Source organism: Prionailurus viverrinus, chromosome D1, assembly GCF_022837055.1.
Source record: "Prionailurus viverrinus isolate Anna chromosome D1, UM_Priviv_1.0, whole genome shotgun sequence".
Classification (NCBI taxonomy): Eukaryota; Metazoa; Chordata; class Mammalia; order Carnivora; family Felidae; genus Prionailurus; species Prionailurus viverrinus.
In genome coordinates, this window is record NC_062570.1 from 102,360,350 (window position 1) to 102,377,512 (window position 17,163).

General features: G+C 39.9%; 1 protein-coding gene across 1 annotated transcript in view; it reads left to right on the top strand.

Annotated features, from left to right (window-relative positions):
* Positions 1 to 5,968: 5,968 nt before the first annotated feature.
* The window catches only part of LOC125176858 (fatty acid desaturase 2-like protein FADS2B), a 37,434-nt gene continuing 26,239 nt past the window's right edge, over positions 5,969 to 17,163 (top strand). The window contains exons 1-2 of the mRNA XM_047878762.1: positions 5,969 to 6,295; positions 14,917 to 15,027. Coding sequence (XP_047734718.1) covers positions 5,969 to 6,295; positions 14,917 to 15,027 — 438 coding nt within the window. The remainder of the gene's footprint in view (positions 6,296 to 14,916; positions 15,028 to 17,163) is intronic.

Here is a 17,163-nt window from a genome sequence, read left to right on the forward strand (position 1 = left end):
TCTCTCCCCTGGCTTCCCTGTTCTCTTCCTTGGCCGGTAGAACATGGATTCTTGGGTGTTCATGTTTTCTTTCTCAAGAACCCGTCTCCTTTCTCCTTTCTCCCTGTGAGAGCAAGCAGCAGTTGAGACCACGCGAGAGTCTGTGAGAAGAGGAGGCCACGCTGCCCCTGTAGAATTGGGTCCCTGGCAGGAGCAGAGCCAGCCAAACGCCAGCTGACAGGGACCGGCTGGGTGCTGGGAGTGTCTGTGACTGACGCAGTCCTTCCTGAATGTTGGCTTTCAGACAATGAGACTCGTCAAAGCCAAAGCACCAGTAGCTAATTGAGATGACTTTCAAACAAACTGTTGAAATGATAAAGAACTTGAGAACAGCTGTCCTGGGAAAATGGGTGTGTGTTTCATGCAGTCGCTCCATTCACACACAGCCAGGGTGTGCCCCAAGCCAAATGAACCCTTCTGGAAAGCAGATCGCAGGTGATAAGAGTAGCTACACTCACATGCACTTATATAATGTCAGTCCTCCAGGAGCTCAAAGCACTTTATAAACAGGTAGGTAGATAGCAACTAATCATAGCAAGTCCGCAGAAGAATCGACTCCCCTGTACTCAGTCCTACATGCTGTGTGATTCTGCGGTTAATAAGAATGGTTTCACACTAGGGGCCTCTAGTTGGCTCAGTCAGTTAAGCATCCAACTCTAGATTTTGGCTCAGGTCATGATCTCACAGTTCCTAACTTCGAGCCCTGCTTCAGGCTGTGCTGCTGACAGTGCAGAGCCTGCTTGGGATTTTCTCTCTCTCTCCCTCCCTCTCTGTCCCCCCCACCCCCATGTGCTCTCTCTCTCTCTCTCTCTCTCTGTCTTTCAAAATAAGTAAAATAAACTTTAAAAATAGATGATTTTCATCTTTTTCCTAAAAAGACAATGCTTTCGTTTTGAGGACATTACTATAGGATTGTGCATATGACAGCCCTTTTGTGTTAATTTATGACATTGCAGAGCTGGAGAATGTTCTCTGATTGACTTAAACAGAGGCCAGTAGCCTGGAGAAGAGATTCCACGTGCTACAAGGTGGTTCAGACAACCAAGCTGGTGAGAGTTTGAGGAAGAACATTCAACCTGCTTCTTCAGTCTGTAATTTATACTTTGGTATTTCTTTTCACTACTTCAGTTGCTGAACTGATACATCCTTGTCTCTTGCTCTTGCCTATTTACCTATCTTCCCACTTCCTCTAAGAAAAGAATATTTCTGTAAAGGAGCCCTATCTGTCACTCACAAGTGTTCATCAAATACTTGCTATGGCTGAATAACGTGCTGACTCAGACAAAGAGAATAACACCAGTGGCTAACATTTATAGAGAATTTCATACATGCCAAGCATTGTCTTAAGCACTTTATATGAATTAGCACAAGTAATCTTCACAAAAGAAAATCTATGAAGTTTTCAGTGTTATTACCATAAGACCTATTTTACAAATGGGGAAACAGAGTCTTGGGAAAATTAAGGCATTGGTCCATGTTCACAGCACTAGAAATAATAGTCCTGGATTTTGAATCCTGGGGGGAAGTCTAACACTACAAAGAAACTAAATGCTCAAGGGTTGAGAGTAGGGGAGGTGCATTCCCTTCCCTTGTTTTGATTTTAGCACCTGTCCGGGCAGAGAAAAGGAAGCATCATCTCCTTATCTCCAGGTTGTCTACCATGGCAAGCAGAAAGTAATTAAATTCTCTGCAAATCTTCAATGAATTGTGTAAAGGCAAGAAAGACCTCAAAAGAACTTGTACCAGCTTCTGACAAGTTCCAGGCTGAGAGGTGGGGGCCCTGGATTCTGAAGGGCCTGCATTGGTCTAACCTGCCTGACCCAGGATGCCACCTTGAGTCTCCCAAGTAACTGAATGCTGACATTCAAGTCACAGTAACCCCTATTCTGACCTCCTATGGAGTAATGATATCAAAAAGACTCATATTATCTTGGGGTGCCCGGGTGGCTCAGTTGGTTAAGCATCTGACTTCACTCAGGTCATTATCTCACAGTTCATAGGTTCAAGACCCGCGTCCAGCTCTGTGCTGACAGCTGGGAGCCTGAAGCCTGCTTCTGATTTAGTGTCGGCCCCTCTCTGCCCTTTCTCTGCTTGTGCTTTCTCTTCTCTCTCTCTCAAAAATATAAATAAACATTAAAAAATAAAATTAAAGAAAGACTCACATCGTTTTTAAAGATGCCAGAAGGGTCGGGAGACATAATGCCAGCCCACAGAAGCTCCACAGGCTGAATGGATAGATCTGTAAATACACGAATGACTGACCCTCCCCTGGTAAAAGATGCTAGTATTTCAAAAAAATTCATTGTGGGATTGACATCTCAAATGTTGAATCATATACTTAAAGGATTATCTTCTTGTAATCAAAACAATCTTGAACATTCCCACCGATATGAGGTGTTTACCTCTTTTTCCACAAGGAAGACTTAGAATATGATGAGGAAGATAGTCACTAAGGAGCAATCCATCTGCTCTCTATGAGTCTGGGACAAGCCCCTCCAACTTTGGGGAAGATTTGGACACAGTCACATACACCCATTATCTGACAGACTTGCATCCATTCTGAAAAGGAGTGTGTGCTGAGAACTGAGTGTGCTGAGGGCTTTTGTTGGGAAAAACCTCCATTACCAATACTTTCTGAGCCTTACAAACACCTTGCACATAAAGCAGGAGCAAAGCCATGCCAATTACTTTATTCAAAGAGATTCTGGTCCCAACTAGCAAAGGCTCGTGTGCTCTCCATCTGTGACAAGGCCAGCATAAGAAATCATTCTAAACTGTCCCCTGACCCACAAGAGATCCCTCTGGTAAGGACATGTGCATGCCAGTTGGCCAGCAATAGTCCTAGAGCTGTTTACGCACAAACTGCTCAGAAAGCAATTGTTACACCTCCCTGTGAAATGAAGTAAGGACAGTTTCTGTCCCTTTCCATAGACTGAAAAACTTGAAGGGTTGCCAGAGTCCATCAGTTTCAACATCTCATGTTATAGATGAGGAAACAGTCCCAGTGAATGAGCAAGACTTGCAGTAGTTGGGGACCAAGCTGGGACTTGGTCACTGATGTCAGATGTACTTTCTTTCTCAACTCCATACCACTTCCTTCTTTCTTATCTACTCCCTTTATTTTTTGTCTCATTTCCTGCTCTCTCTTTGCTGCTCTTCTTCTCCCCCCGCTTTCTTCCACAGAATTGAGTAAAACAAAAATGGAGTCCACTGGGAACCAGTCCCTCCTGAAAGAAGGTAGAACAGAACTCCTAGCCTAGAAAGTCCCAGATGTCGGACCCTTTGTTTTGGAGGTGAAAAGGGAAGAATCAAGAAAGACTCACTTTCCCCAGTCTCAAACACCCCCAGTCTCTTCTCCTGGGCCTTAGTAACGATGTTCTTTTTAATGAAAACATTTTTTAAAAAACAAATAAAATGAAGTGAGGGCCAGACACAGGTAACTACATTCCAAAGCAAGAATAAAACATGTACAATAAAAATAATAACAGCAGCTTCATCTATTAAACATTTCCAGGTATTAGGCACTAAACTAGCTTCTTCCAATATATAATATAATTTAATCCTCTTTACAAATTCATAAGTACACATTTGTTCACCCCATTTTGTAGAATAAAAAACCTGATGCACAGAGACAGTAAGAATTTTGTGTAACAATACTCAGCTTAGATATTTCTGGATCCAGTTTCTTGTTTCTAGTATTATAAAGTCTCCCACACTCCAAAACAAACAAGCACAAAAGCTTTAAAGGAATGAGTAGCTATCTTTATAGTCAACTTGATATCCAAGCAAGTACAGACAGGAAATGAATGATTACAGAGGCCCTGCTGTGCACTGAGTGTTTTCAATGCCAACACCAATGGGAGGATGTGAAATTCTTTGGTTATCTCCCCCAACACACACACACACACACACACACACACACACACTTCCCACCAGTGTATTTGCATTGTGTAATATAGCAAAAGGACATTATCTCAAGCTTACATAAAGGGCCAGCCAACCCCCCGGACAAGCCCCATACCTGCCCTAGACAAATTTACAATCAGAATATTGTCTTCAAACTTCAATTTTATTGAAATTCTGCAGGTAACCTGAATGTATGTGTATAACCTACAAATATGAAATGTCTCTATGTCAGGTATATGAAACTTCCACACAGAAATCATGGAAACTACTGAGGGTTTCTGTAAATATCACAGTGTTTATGTTAATTTAATGAAATCCTGAGAATAGTGCTTCTTTCATTTTACAGATGGGAAAACTAAAGCCCAGAGAAGTAAGGTGATTTGCATGACGCTCTATAGCTAATACATGATAGACAGAAATATGACCATAGGTTCATCTAGTTCCAAACTTCATGTTCTTTATTTTTTTATGGGGTCCCTATTTTTTTAAACAAAAACCTGCTCTCTCTGAACTATAAAGTAACATGTATTTATTTGTAGAAAATCTGGGAAAAAGTATTAAAAATAAAAATGAAAAAGTGTTTCAATATCACTATAATCTAAGCTAATGCCAACACTTTGACATTTTTATTTCCAATCACATACTATTCAGTAAATAGAATTTTGCTATTTTTTCACTTTTTATATTGTAAACATGAGTCCATGCAATTAAAAATTCTATAAAAACTAACTTTTAATATATATATAATATCAATATGTACATAGTTTATCAGCCTTCTTCCTTATTGCTGGTCATTTAGGCCATCTCTGATTTTAACCATTATAAAAAGTACAAGAACAAAACCCTTAGTATATAAATCTGGGGCTGAATTACTGATGATTTACTTAGGACTGATTTCCAAGTATGAAAATGGACATTTTCTATTATTTCGTGCTGCTGCTTTATTTTTAATTAACACCCTCCCCACAACATCCACTACACTACCCCAAAATCTCTCCTCTGACTCATTTCTAAACCACTGAGTCAAGTTATTGTTATATATGTCTAGACCCTAGGTTTGGAGAATGCAAGGGGGAAAAGTCAGATATCTGGAATCGGGAAGTCTGGATCAATGCACCAATTCACTTGTTACCAAAGTGATTCTGACATATTACCTGAGGCCTTCAGCCCATGTTACCTCACCTGGAAAACGAGAATAGTTTTCTACCAGGTACTACTAATAGTACCTCCCTCAAAAGACTGATGTGAGGATTAAATCAGATAAAGCAACAGCTTTATCAGATTAAATCAGATGTGACAACGGCTTCGTAAATCATCATGCAATCTGGCAAACATCTGTTGCTATTACCTTTAGACGTGTGACAGATTTAGACGGCTTTCAAAGAATAAAGAGAAAAACTAGCTTCCCACTCATTGCTGTTTTTGATACATTTAAACCTTGCTTTCAAAAAATATTGCTTAAAAAAATGAAAACCCTAGGGAGAAATAACAGCTGTCATACAGAATATCTCCCAAGTCCCCCAAGCATTCGTGTCATCCTGGAGATTTTGATACCTTTTGTTCACACGTGGAATTAACAAACCTAAATGTCTCTATCCACAGGCACGCCAGAGAACTGGGGAACCCAACTCCATGGAGTGGCAGTGTAGGACAGCCCTGTGACTTGAGTCTTGCCCCGCGGCCATGGGGCGGGCCACAACTTTCAGAACAACTGTGATTGGTCCAAGCTCTTTACCAGGGGACATTTAATGATGAAAGAGGATGCTGCTAAGACATCAGCCCGCAGAGAGAAGGAAGGTGACCAAGACTCTAGCAGGGCAGAGAAAATCAGGACAGTCAGAGAAGTGTGAGGCTGGGGATGAGCTCACTGTCAGGATGGTGAAGAGATAACTAGGTTAAAAAGTTTTCTGTGCAGGCATCACACTGCAGTAGAAGAAGAAGGAAGGAAAAGTGTCATTTTATGGTCTAATCAGAGGCAAATATTAGAAATTTCAGGAGCCAACCCAGAAATCAGAGGGGTACAATGACGACGAAGCTTGAAGACAACCATACAGGTAATGGGGACCTTGTAGGAGAGGGTCAGCCATACCTGGGTGAGAAGTATCAAGCGAATGGGAAACCAGTAGAAAATGGGAGAGGTGAGATCTCTGTAAAGCAGGAGGCAAATGGAACGTGTGGCGTGCCCAGAAAAAGTCTCAACACGTACAGCTGGCAGGAGATCCAGAAACACAATCAGAAGGCTGATCAGTGGCTGGTGATCAATCGCAAGGTCTACGATGTTACTGGCTGGGCCAACAAGCATCCAGGGGGGAGCCGAGTCCTCAACCACTATGCTGGGGAAGATGCCACGGTAAGGAACTCAAAGCTCTGCCTTCTCCCTTCCAACTGGTGGGTGGCTGGGACTTGGCTCTCTTTCCCAAAGCATTTTGAGTACGTGCTCAAACTCCACAATTGCTCATCTCCTCCCAAACCAATTTTTCAGGATTCCTATCCTGCAAGAACCTGAAACCAAATAAGCCTCAAGGACTAGCTCCTATTTTGGGATGGGCTCAGATGCTGACAGTGGATACTGTTTGTGTATTTTGGATCTTGTTTTCTCTTGGCGTTGTGTTTTGAATTGGAGTCACTGTTTGCTTCCTGGTTTAGTATAGTTGACACACAACATTTCATTAGTTCAAGTGTACAATATAGTGATTCAACAACTCTATACACTAGGCTATGCTCACCACAAGTGTGGCTACCATCTGTCACTGTCTTTTAAGAAGAAAGTACACTGTCTTTTCCCAAAGTAAAATTTGGGAAAAATCACGTCTGTGCCCATCTAGAAATTTCTCAGACTCTTATAAATGGGGTGTGTAAAAGGAAGACAGCAATTCACATGATAGGCATCAAAATGTTAATAACAATAACACAAACCTACAATTATGGATAGTGCTTTTCTAACCCAAGTCACAGGATCAGTTCAGATGATGTGCTGGCAAAGATGCAGGCCTTCAACCACCTTGGAAATAACTGATAAACTCACTCAGCTTGAGACAGCTGAGCTGATGAATCTTTAATTTTCTGATGATGTTTATCTCTAAGAAGTTAGGGAAAAAAACATGATTCCACATCCAATTCTAGCCAACAAGGTGGAATTAATTAATAAAATAAAACCATCAGGACTTTAGGATAAAATACCCATGCCACCTTGGGATTCATATCTTAAGAATGAAAATCCTGAGCGTGGCCAGCCATGTACCCTAGACTTCATGTAAGTAAATCCAAAAATGTTTGGAGAAAAGATTCTTGCAAAGAAAGATGCTTCAAGAAGAATGGGAGGCTCCAGAGGAGTTCTGACAAATATAATACCCCATAGCTACTCAGAATTCAGGGAGCCTGAGCTTGGCAACTGGATATATGAACGTGGGAAAGTTGTTAAAATGCTCGCAGCCTCTGCTTCATCATTTGTAAAATGGAAATGACCTTACCAATCTAACTGGTTTATGGTAAATGGGACTAATGCTTGTAAAGTGTTTAGCACAATGCCAAACACTTAATATTAAGTTTCATTAAATTTTAACTATTATGATTTATCTCACTGGCATCCATAGCCTCAGAGGTGTGATTATTATTTCCTGTTTACCACCAGCTTAGAAATCTTGATTATATTTGGTGTCATCTGATTGGGAACAGAGGAGCCCATGGTGGAGAAGCATCATTCTCTCTAGTGAAGGAGGGAAGGACATAAAGGACCTACAATCAGAGACTTACTCTACAACCTAAGACGTATTTGCAGGTTGTGCCCTGAAAGGCAACTGTGGACTAAAGAAACTATAATCTCTGTGAGCTGACCCTCAACGCATGGCTGCACTGGCCCAGATGAGAGAACCATTCTTTTATTTTCATGGAAACTCTCCTCCAAGCTTCCACCCTCCTGATAAAAGGGTAATAATGATAGTCTTTCCCACAAGATCATTAATTTACTCATTCATTTAGTCATCCATTCTAAAACCCTTGTTTAAGGCCGAGCATAATGATTAAGAGTACAGGTTTGGGAATGAAAAAGGCCTGGCTTGTATCTGAGCTCAACTACTTACTAAGAATGTCTTGAGGAGGTTGCTGAAGCTCTTGGAGCCCCAGCTCTTTTATCTAGAAAGTGGGAATAACAACACTTTCATCTTAGCCTTGTGATAGTCAGTAGTACTTATGGTGTTTGGCACAGATTAGATACTGAAAAAATGGCAATGTTTTTGTTTTATTATTGCTTAGTTCTTCTGAGATGGGTTCTAGTTTTCTCCAAAGAAAAGATTCCATAAAACAAAATCAGTATATCTACTCCTGTTATTTCCCATCTGAGTTGTCTGATTTTTTTCAAACTATACTATTTAAAACTAATGGCACAGTGCTAATTATCACAGACTAGGCCCAGTCTTCTAATCTGTTGAGAGTTTGCTGGGGAAAAGCCAGAAACAAACTGTAAATCCAAGAAGAATTGATTATATAGTTATCAATATGATAACATATGATGGGCTGTTTTGCAATTATTAAATGAGGATGACAAAGCATTTGAGGACAAGACATGCAAGTGAAACAATATTTGGCCACAAGTTTCATGTAAGGCAACAGTATGTTCCAGGACCATGAAAGGAATAAACACAATCTTGTGACGCATGTACATGAGCAGCATGTCCAGGACAAAGAAAGCAAGTTAAGTATCTTGTGTGCTGGTCAACCCACTTCTTATCTCCGGACACCACACTCTAAGTAGGACACTGAGAAACTTGAGTTCTTTCTCCTGAGGATCAAAGGACAATATGAGAGGGAAATGATGAAAAAAACTTAGAGGAAATACAGAAAAGTCCATCTAGCTATTTGGAGGACTACCATGTGGAAGACAGGAGAGTTGTGTGCAATTCCAAAAGGATGGCATGGAGCCAATGGAGGTGAGGCTAGGGCAGAAGAAGAGAGGATGTGCACAGAGGTGGAGTGAAAATAGGATTCACGTCAGGAGTAAACACCCAGGCAAAATGGGCATCTCAGCTTAGCCGCTTTCTTTTTAGGACAATATTGGCATGTAGTAAGTGCTCACTTAGTGTCAGTATGAGGAGCATGAGGAGGAGAGGACGAAGGGAGAGGAGGGGTAGAGAAAGAGAAAGGGGAAGGAGAGGAAGGGAGTTGAAGTCTGAGCCATGTCTTCCCCTTCTTCCTCTTTTTCCACCACACATAATGACACTTCTCTGGTCAGCATCCCTCCTCATCCCCAATCAGCACAACAAAACCAACCAGGATTTCTAAGTATTAATGAAGGAAAGTAATAATAAGTAATAATAGTTGTATCTTCTCTAGGTTGTCAACATTTCTTAAATTATCTGGTTCTCACTGGAACAATGATTCAAGTAGAAAATAGGTGGAGAAGTAGAGAAAGAGGGGGGTACTGAGGTGCTAATAGGGGAACAAGGCATTGACCACAGGAATGTAAAGGAGGGGGTGGCTGCAAAAGATGTCTAAGAGACATAATTTATAAAATGTGATGAGCGACTGGTTAATTGTTGAGAAACAGTCTGTCTGCCTTGTGCATATGTGACATAGTGAACTAGGTGACTATATCCATGACAGAATAGGGAAGCCAGGAGGATGAGCAGGTTTGGGAGGGAGAGCAGAGAGAGAGAGAGAACTGGGGCTGGAGCTCAGCAGAAAGTATCACAGAAAAAAATCTCGGTATAGGGACGAGCTTTCAAATAATGAAAGTTCTCAAACAATGAAATGAGTTGCAGTGGAAAATAACCCTTTGCTTATTCCTGTGGGTGAAGGGGAATCTGGGTGACTTTAAGTGAACATTCTCCATTCCAAAAAGGCTTTCTCCCAGATAAAGGGCAAAGACGGCATTTTCCTTACAAACTGACCTATTCATAATTCATGTACTACCCAAAATATGAGGGGACTTGTTCTAGCCTTTGCCTTGGAGCACATGAGACCAGAGACGGGTAAGCATAAGAGAAATTACTCAGAGATGTGGGAATGCATATGTGGTTGGGTGTTGACTACTCTGGTGAGCTTTTGTGAGGTGAGTAAATCAAAATCCATGATCTAGTTATCATGTTTTGTAACTCTGTGTGGGGGGGTGGGGTGGGTGTGGGTGTGGGGGGGGGTGTGTATAAACATTTGCCATTGGTGTTTTATTTCCTGAATTTGGGAAATTTCAACCCACCCCAGACGAACTAAATATAATATAAAAATGCAATCATTTATTGATTTATTTATTTGGTCTGATTTCCAAAGTCTAAGCTCTTAGCCACTAGGCTAGATCCTCAATAAGTTTTAACAGTGACTGAATAAATTAATGGAAGAATTAATAAACCCACTGGGCAGAGTGGGTGCCATTATTATCCATATTTAGAAAAAAACCGAGGTTTGAGAAATAAAGTAATTTGCCCAATATAAACCAGCTTACTCCTACTGCACTGTGCCTTAATGTGAACAGGAAAGGCACACTCCTTGGGTGGTTGTAACACAAGATTTTCCAAATGGAATGATTGCTGGATTTTAGACCATACACACCCTCCTGGTTGGGTGCCTTTGTGAAGGGCATAACCTCTCAACAGTACTTAAGTTGTAAAGGCAGGCTTTTGTAAAGGCAGGGAAAGTCAGAAGGACTTTCCATATTTTTCTCTTCCTGTAGGGATCATGCTTCTACAATAAAGCACATCTCCCCATCTCCCATTCAATAACAGCAGAAAGTTAGCAGGATTTCTAAGCTATTTGTAAAAGCAAAATGGTCACATCTTTCCTGTGTTGATATTGTTTTGGAAATAATCAGTTTTGGATGAGTGTTGGTACAAATTTATGAATAGATTGAGGAGCAGGATTATGGTTGAGAAGGTAATCAATCAAAAGACTGCCAGATGAAATGGGAGATGCTGGGTAGGGAAGAGAGGCTGGTTGTTAAGACCTATGTCCTCTGAACTCAACACATTTGAATGCTTCCAGCTTTTTCCTTGTTAGAGAAATCCTATACTCATCTCTTCATTCTTCCTTTCCTGTATTCATCAGGCATTCACTGATAATATGCCATATTCCAGGCAGAGTGAGACAGTAGGCATAATTTAATCAATAACACATGGCCTTAGTCTTCAAAAACTCTTAAATACCTAGGAACAAATTTATCCAAGAAGGTTAAAGACCCACATACTAGAAAATATAAGACATAAATGAGAGAAACTGAGGAAGATATAAATAAATGGAAAGATATTCTATGCTTATGGATTGGAAGAATTAATATTGCTAAAATGTCCATACTACCCTAAACAATCTACAGGTTCAATGCAATCCTTGTCAGAATTCCAATGGTATTTTTCATAGAAATAGAATAAACAATCCTAAAGTGTGTACAGAACCATAAAAGACCCCAAACAGCCAAAGCAACAATTAGCAATCTTGAGAAAGAACAAACCTGGATTTCAGTACATGCTACAAAGCTACAGATGAATGGATAAAGAAAATGTGATACCTATGCATGCACGCACACACACACACACACACACACACACACACACACACACACACACATAAATACACACAAACACAGTGGAATACAATTCATCCATAAAAAAGAATGAAGTCTTGTCATTGGCCCCAACATGGATGGACCCATAAAGCATTATGCTAAGTGAAATATGTTAGAGAAAGACAAATGCCATATGATGTTATTTATATGTGGAACCTAAAAAAGAAAACAAAAAACCAAGCTCATAGATACAGAATAAATTGGTGGCTACCAGAGGCAGGAGGTTTCTCCTGTGAAGAAGCTCAAAAGTACAAGCTTCCAGTTACATTAAAAAAAATCACGGGGATATAATGTACAGCATGATGACTATAGTTAGTAATACTGTATTACATATTTGAAAATTGCTGAGAGATTAAATTTTAAAAGTTATCACAAGTGAAAAAAAAATTGGGGATTATGTAAGGTGACAGATGTTAACCAGACTCATTGTGGTGATTACTTTGCAATGCACACGAATATCAAATCATTCTGTTGTACACCTGAAGCCAAGGTAATGTCAATTATACTAAATTTTAAAAGAAACACAAAAAGACCACCTGAGAAGGGGCAAGTACACAGCTTCATTAAAATATAATTTGAAAAGTTATAGAAGCTAGAGGAGCCCAGAGAAATCATAAATAACTTTACTGAGTTAGGGGAGACAATTTGTAATCTGAATCTTAAAGGATGAAAAGGAATTTTTATAGAAAGAAAATGGAGGAAGTCAGTCAAGACAAAGGAAACAGTATGTTCAAAGTTTCAGAACAATAGACAGGCATGGAATATTTATTGAATGGAGAGAGGTCAGGTCTGGTAAACAAGATGGTTCATGAAAGGTAATGGTGAAAGGTGAGCCTGGAGAGGTAGGTTGGAGCCAGAGGCAATGTGAGGGGATTAAAACCTAATGTGGGAAGATATTACTATCCGCCCAGCAGATACATGCTGATTTTAGCATCATCCCAATCTGGCATCACTTCTCTCTTAAGAGGCCTTTCAGAATAGTAATTATACATGTTATGACTGGAATAAACCTTTACAGCTTCATGGCTGTAAAATCACATAGCCTTTAGTTCAAATCCTAGCTTACTATCTACCTAATTATTGTGGCATTTTGGACGAGACGTTCTCTCCTCTGAGACTTGGTATCTTTATCTTTACAGAAGAAGCAATGGAATCTCATAGATCCAAGGTGATGGTTATGAATTGGCCCATAGAGTCTCTTGTACACAGGATATACACAACAGATGTTAGAACTATCCCCTCTTCCTTTCAGTTTACCCACTCTCCTTCCTTCAGCAGGAATATACTTGCCCAAGAGTGTTGATAACATAGCCTGTTTTTACAAGTCTTTCAAAAAAAAAAAAAAAAAAAGGATTTCACGACTTCCACGATATCCAGACTCTATTAGGAAATGCTTTTACATCAAATATCTAAGACTACCCAAACTCCTTTGTTATGCTGCTCATCAGTACAATGAAAAGAGGTCCACATAGCAGGGCAATGCCTACTATGCTGGAAAATTCTGTTGGTCTTTAGGCTATGTGATTACAGCATTGCCTGCAAATCTTGCTGGGAATCAGAAAAAATGATGAACCCAGAAGAACATTATCATCAGCATACTGTTCCAGGACTCTGTATGACTGCTCAGAGTAAAACAAAATTTCAATGGCTTACCTTTCTTCTACACTCTTAACTTGATCCATGAGAATGTTTTCCATCCTAATCTGCTTTTAAACAAGTAGAATATGATTTGCCACTATGGATCATTCTGAAATACTTTAATTTCTTTCTTAATCACAGAAAGGCTCTCTTCCTGGTTTGGGAAACTAAGTTTTAGACCCACAGAATGTGATAGTTAAGAAAAACTTTTGAAATTATATAGTGCAGAATTTCCCAGGGTGGGTCAGAGGAAGTATGCAGAAACAGAATGAGCAGTAGAGACTGGACTGGTTCTAGCAAATACAAAATCCTTTTTCCATCATTTAATCTAGAGACCCTTAGAAGAAGTAAGTCTAAAGAGCTGATACTGCACCCTTTTAATTAATGTTATTCATTATATAAACACCCTCTTATAAAGTAGGCTTCTATGTAGTTCTTAGATGTATCCAAGGTTGCTTTACACTTTGAAGATGGAAGGTTCATTATATTCACTAAAACAATTTAGAGTTCATACCACATTAGGCTTTGGAGTATAGGAAGAAAATCTCTGAGTTGTTATATTGAAGAGAATGTAGGTAGTAAGTTATTAGCACTTGAAGTATATATACAAGAAAGATGGCTAATATGTTGATTTGCTTAATCCCTACAATCACTTTATGAATTGGTTGGCTATTACCATCACCCTTACATTAGAGAAAACAGAAGCACAGACAAGTTCAAGAAACTTGTCCACAATTACACAGCTAGTAAGTAGAAACCAGAATTTAGGTACAGAAAGACCACTCCAGGGTCCACTGTCTTAGTCAGTACTATGGAACAACAGCACTTTAGAGTCATGTGTGTGGCTTCCACATATTCAAGTTATGATCTTAGTTATATTTCCTCATTTTTGATCACTCCTGTTCTCAAAGCTGCAATAGCAGAAAGTCTAATATCTACCTCTTGGAGAATTCTCCTTCCCCAAAATCTGTTTAATTCTTTGGGAAGGAAGAGAATATCTCTTACTTTCAAATACAAGCAGGATATAGGAACCACCACTGTTTGTCACAGCCTGTTTGAGGTCCTACTTAACATGGACCTGAGACGGGGAAAAACAGTTGGTCACCTCTATGTTCCTGGCTGTCACAACCCTTGCAGAGGTTGGCCTAGTACTTTTTAGAAAGAATGATGAGACCCCTCCAGTGAAAAACTTGTGAAGAGCGTGTACTTTAGACAGCTCAGACCTCAGGGGCTGTGCTCCCTTTCTCTCCTGTGAATTAATCCTACACTATCAATGTCAACTTTAACCAGTTTTTTTTTTAAGAACTTAATTCAAATGTTTCATTCCTCTTGGCTTTGGCCAGGAACCAAGAGGGATATTTGATGGGAGATGTGCTTTTCACAGCTAGTCATGGTTGCTGCGTGCTTCTATGTGAGCAACTTTTACCACCCTGATGTTGGGCTTTGAAGATTCATCATGGCTCACTAACTCAAGCAAACTAATTCTTCTGGTGCTCAGTAAAGTAAACAGTGATCTCTCCCAATGCTCAGGAATATCCTGGCTGTGTTGGGCTTGCCTAATGAAGCAGTGCCTCAGGTAGGTAGATCTCCAGCATTAAGCTTTCATACAGTATCTCCAAAGGTAATTTTGATTGTTTAACTTGAAGCATCAACCTGGGGTTAGAAGAAATCCTCTGTAATAGAGTCTGCTGATTCCCAAGATGGGCACAGGATGAGGTAAGGAAGGGGACTATTCTGTAGATAAGCATGTGTCTGCTAAGCCTCTATCAATTCTCTGTGATTTACAGGATGTCTTCAGAGCCATGCACCTGGACCTTGACATTGTAAAATTGTACCTTAAGCCACTGCTCATTGGAGAGCTTGCCCCAGAAGAGCCCAGCCAGGAGAGAAACAAAAGTGTGAGTGGGGTCTCAGGACCCTTGAACATATGGAGGGATGGGGACAAAGGCCAGTTGAGCAATTCCTGACATATCCAAGAATTGATCCTTTTTTGTGAGAAACTGACCATTATGCCTAGGTGAGCCTGTAATAGCATAAATGAGTAGTTTCTACATATTACAAAACAATGTCATCCTCCTTAGACATTCAGAACTCTTAAACCTCTGTGTAAGAAAGGAATGAATTGTTTGGTCCTACAGTACCCCAGAAGCTCTGTGTCTCTAAGTACCTCCTTTATGTCAGGCACCTACCAGATACAACTTTTGTCCAGTGACTGCTTACAATTGCTTGATGTCTGTGCCTATACTCACTGCTAAAGTAAGTTTCATGAAAGGAGTATAGATGTATGTATATTTTGCTTATCTCTGTGTCCTCAAGAACCCACCTGCACAGGATCAGACATGTAGTAGGGACTCCATAAATAGCTACCAAATGAAAGTTGTGAATATATCCTAACAGCAGCCCTTTTTACATTTGGTGAAATTATAGTCCAGGGAAAATAAGTTACTTTCTGAAAGTCCCATAGTTGGTGTATCAAGGAACCAGGATTCCAAGTCACTTCTTTCTGACCCCAAGGAAGGGTGCCACTCTTTCTTTCTCTACTACTTTGGCCACCTGAAATACTGTCTTCCAAAGGACAGGGTCTTTATAAGATTAGACATTCACTAGGATGATTTTACATAAGGCTTAAAAGGATTTTGACTAATATTGAGCATTTCATTTTTTTTTTTTTTTGCAATCTGTTTTGTTAAAGCTGCTTACATTCTGTGTAATTCTTCTGAAATAATTTGTACCCAATATTGACCCATATATCACTGTGAGGAGAATAGAATTAGCATTATACTTCTGCTTCAGGAAATGAGGAAACAAACTCACTGAGGAACAGGCAGATTCTGAAGACGCATAACTCATTTTGTGTAGACCTCAGACAAACACTTAGGCTCATCCCTCAGGCCCACATGCATCCCACACAGCTGTGTGTCAGGAAACCCAGTCCTGTATTTGGCAGCGAGGGCTCTGAGGCTGCACAGCTTAGATTCACAGCCCAACTCTGCCACAGGTTGTATGGGTTCAGGCCACTTCCCAAACCTCTCCATGGCTCAATTTCTCTCTCTGTAAAAGAGCGACGACAGTTGCACCAACTTTCTAGAAGATATTGGGGAATTATGGAAAGAGTTAAAAGCGCTTCAAGTGCTTAGAACAGTGTCTGGAATGTAGTAAATGCTCAATAAATTTTAGATACTATCATCATGAACTCACTTGTGGCAACAGCAATTGACAAACCTCCAGATATGTCCCCATCATTTAGGGCAGGAGACTCTAGGGTAAACAAAAGAAACTGATGCAAAGCTTAATTGTTTCTGCTAAAATTTTCTTGAAGGAAAAGAAAATCCACTAATGGTTGATAACTATAAGACAACCATTCATTATCTAAGAGTATTGGTTTCTGGGGGGTAAAGTTCTGCTGAAATTTTTCTTTAGTGCATCTATGTAGATACTATGTATGTGTGCAAAATAATACATATATACTCAGATATATGTCTATAGACAATTAATATGAGCACAACACTTGTGTCAGAAAGCATAAGTTGAATTCCTGCCTCTATCACCTACTTGCTGATGATTTCAGACCAGTGCTCATCCGGGCTTGCTGACCCCTTACTCTGTACACTAGATGAGTTGGAAAATATGACCAGGTTGGCAAGCACTCTAGAGATGCCTCTTAAAGTTATCCATGGTCACCAAAATTCCAAAGTTGATGGAAGCTTGAGAGATGAACCCAGGAAACAGATCTTTTAAAAGTTGAATCAGTGAATTTTTTTTTTTGCTTCTAGAATTATGTTCATAGAATTTGCTTCTAGAATTATGTTCATATATATATATATATATATATATATATATATATATATATAAATTCTCTCCTTTCATGTATCTGAACAATCATGCTCTCTTTCTTATGCTCTGGTCATTATGTCACCTGTCCTGGTTTCAAACCCATTCATTAGTCATTAAACAAAGAGATATTTCTTTCCAGCCCTTGCACTGACTCTACAGTCTGACTGGCAAGCTTATAAACCAATACTAGCCTTGCTCAT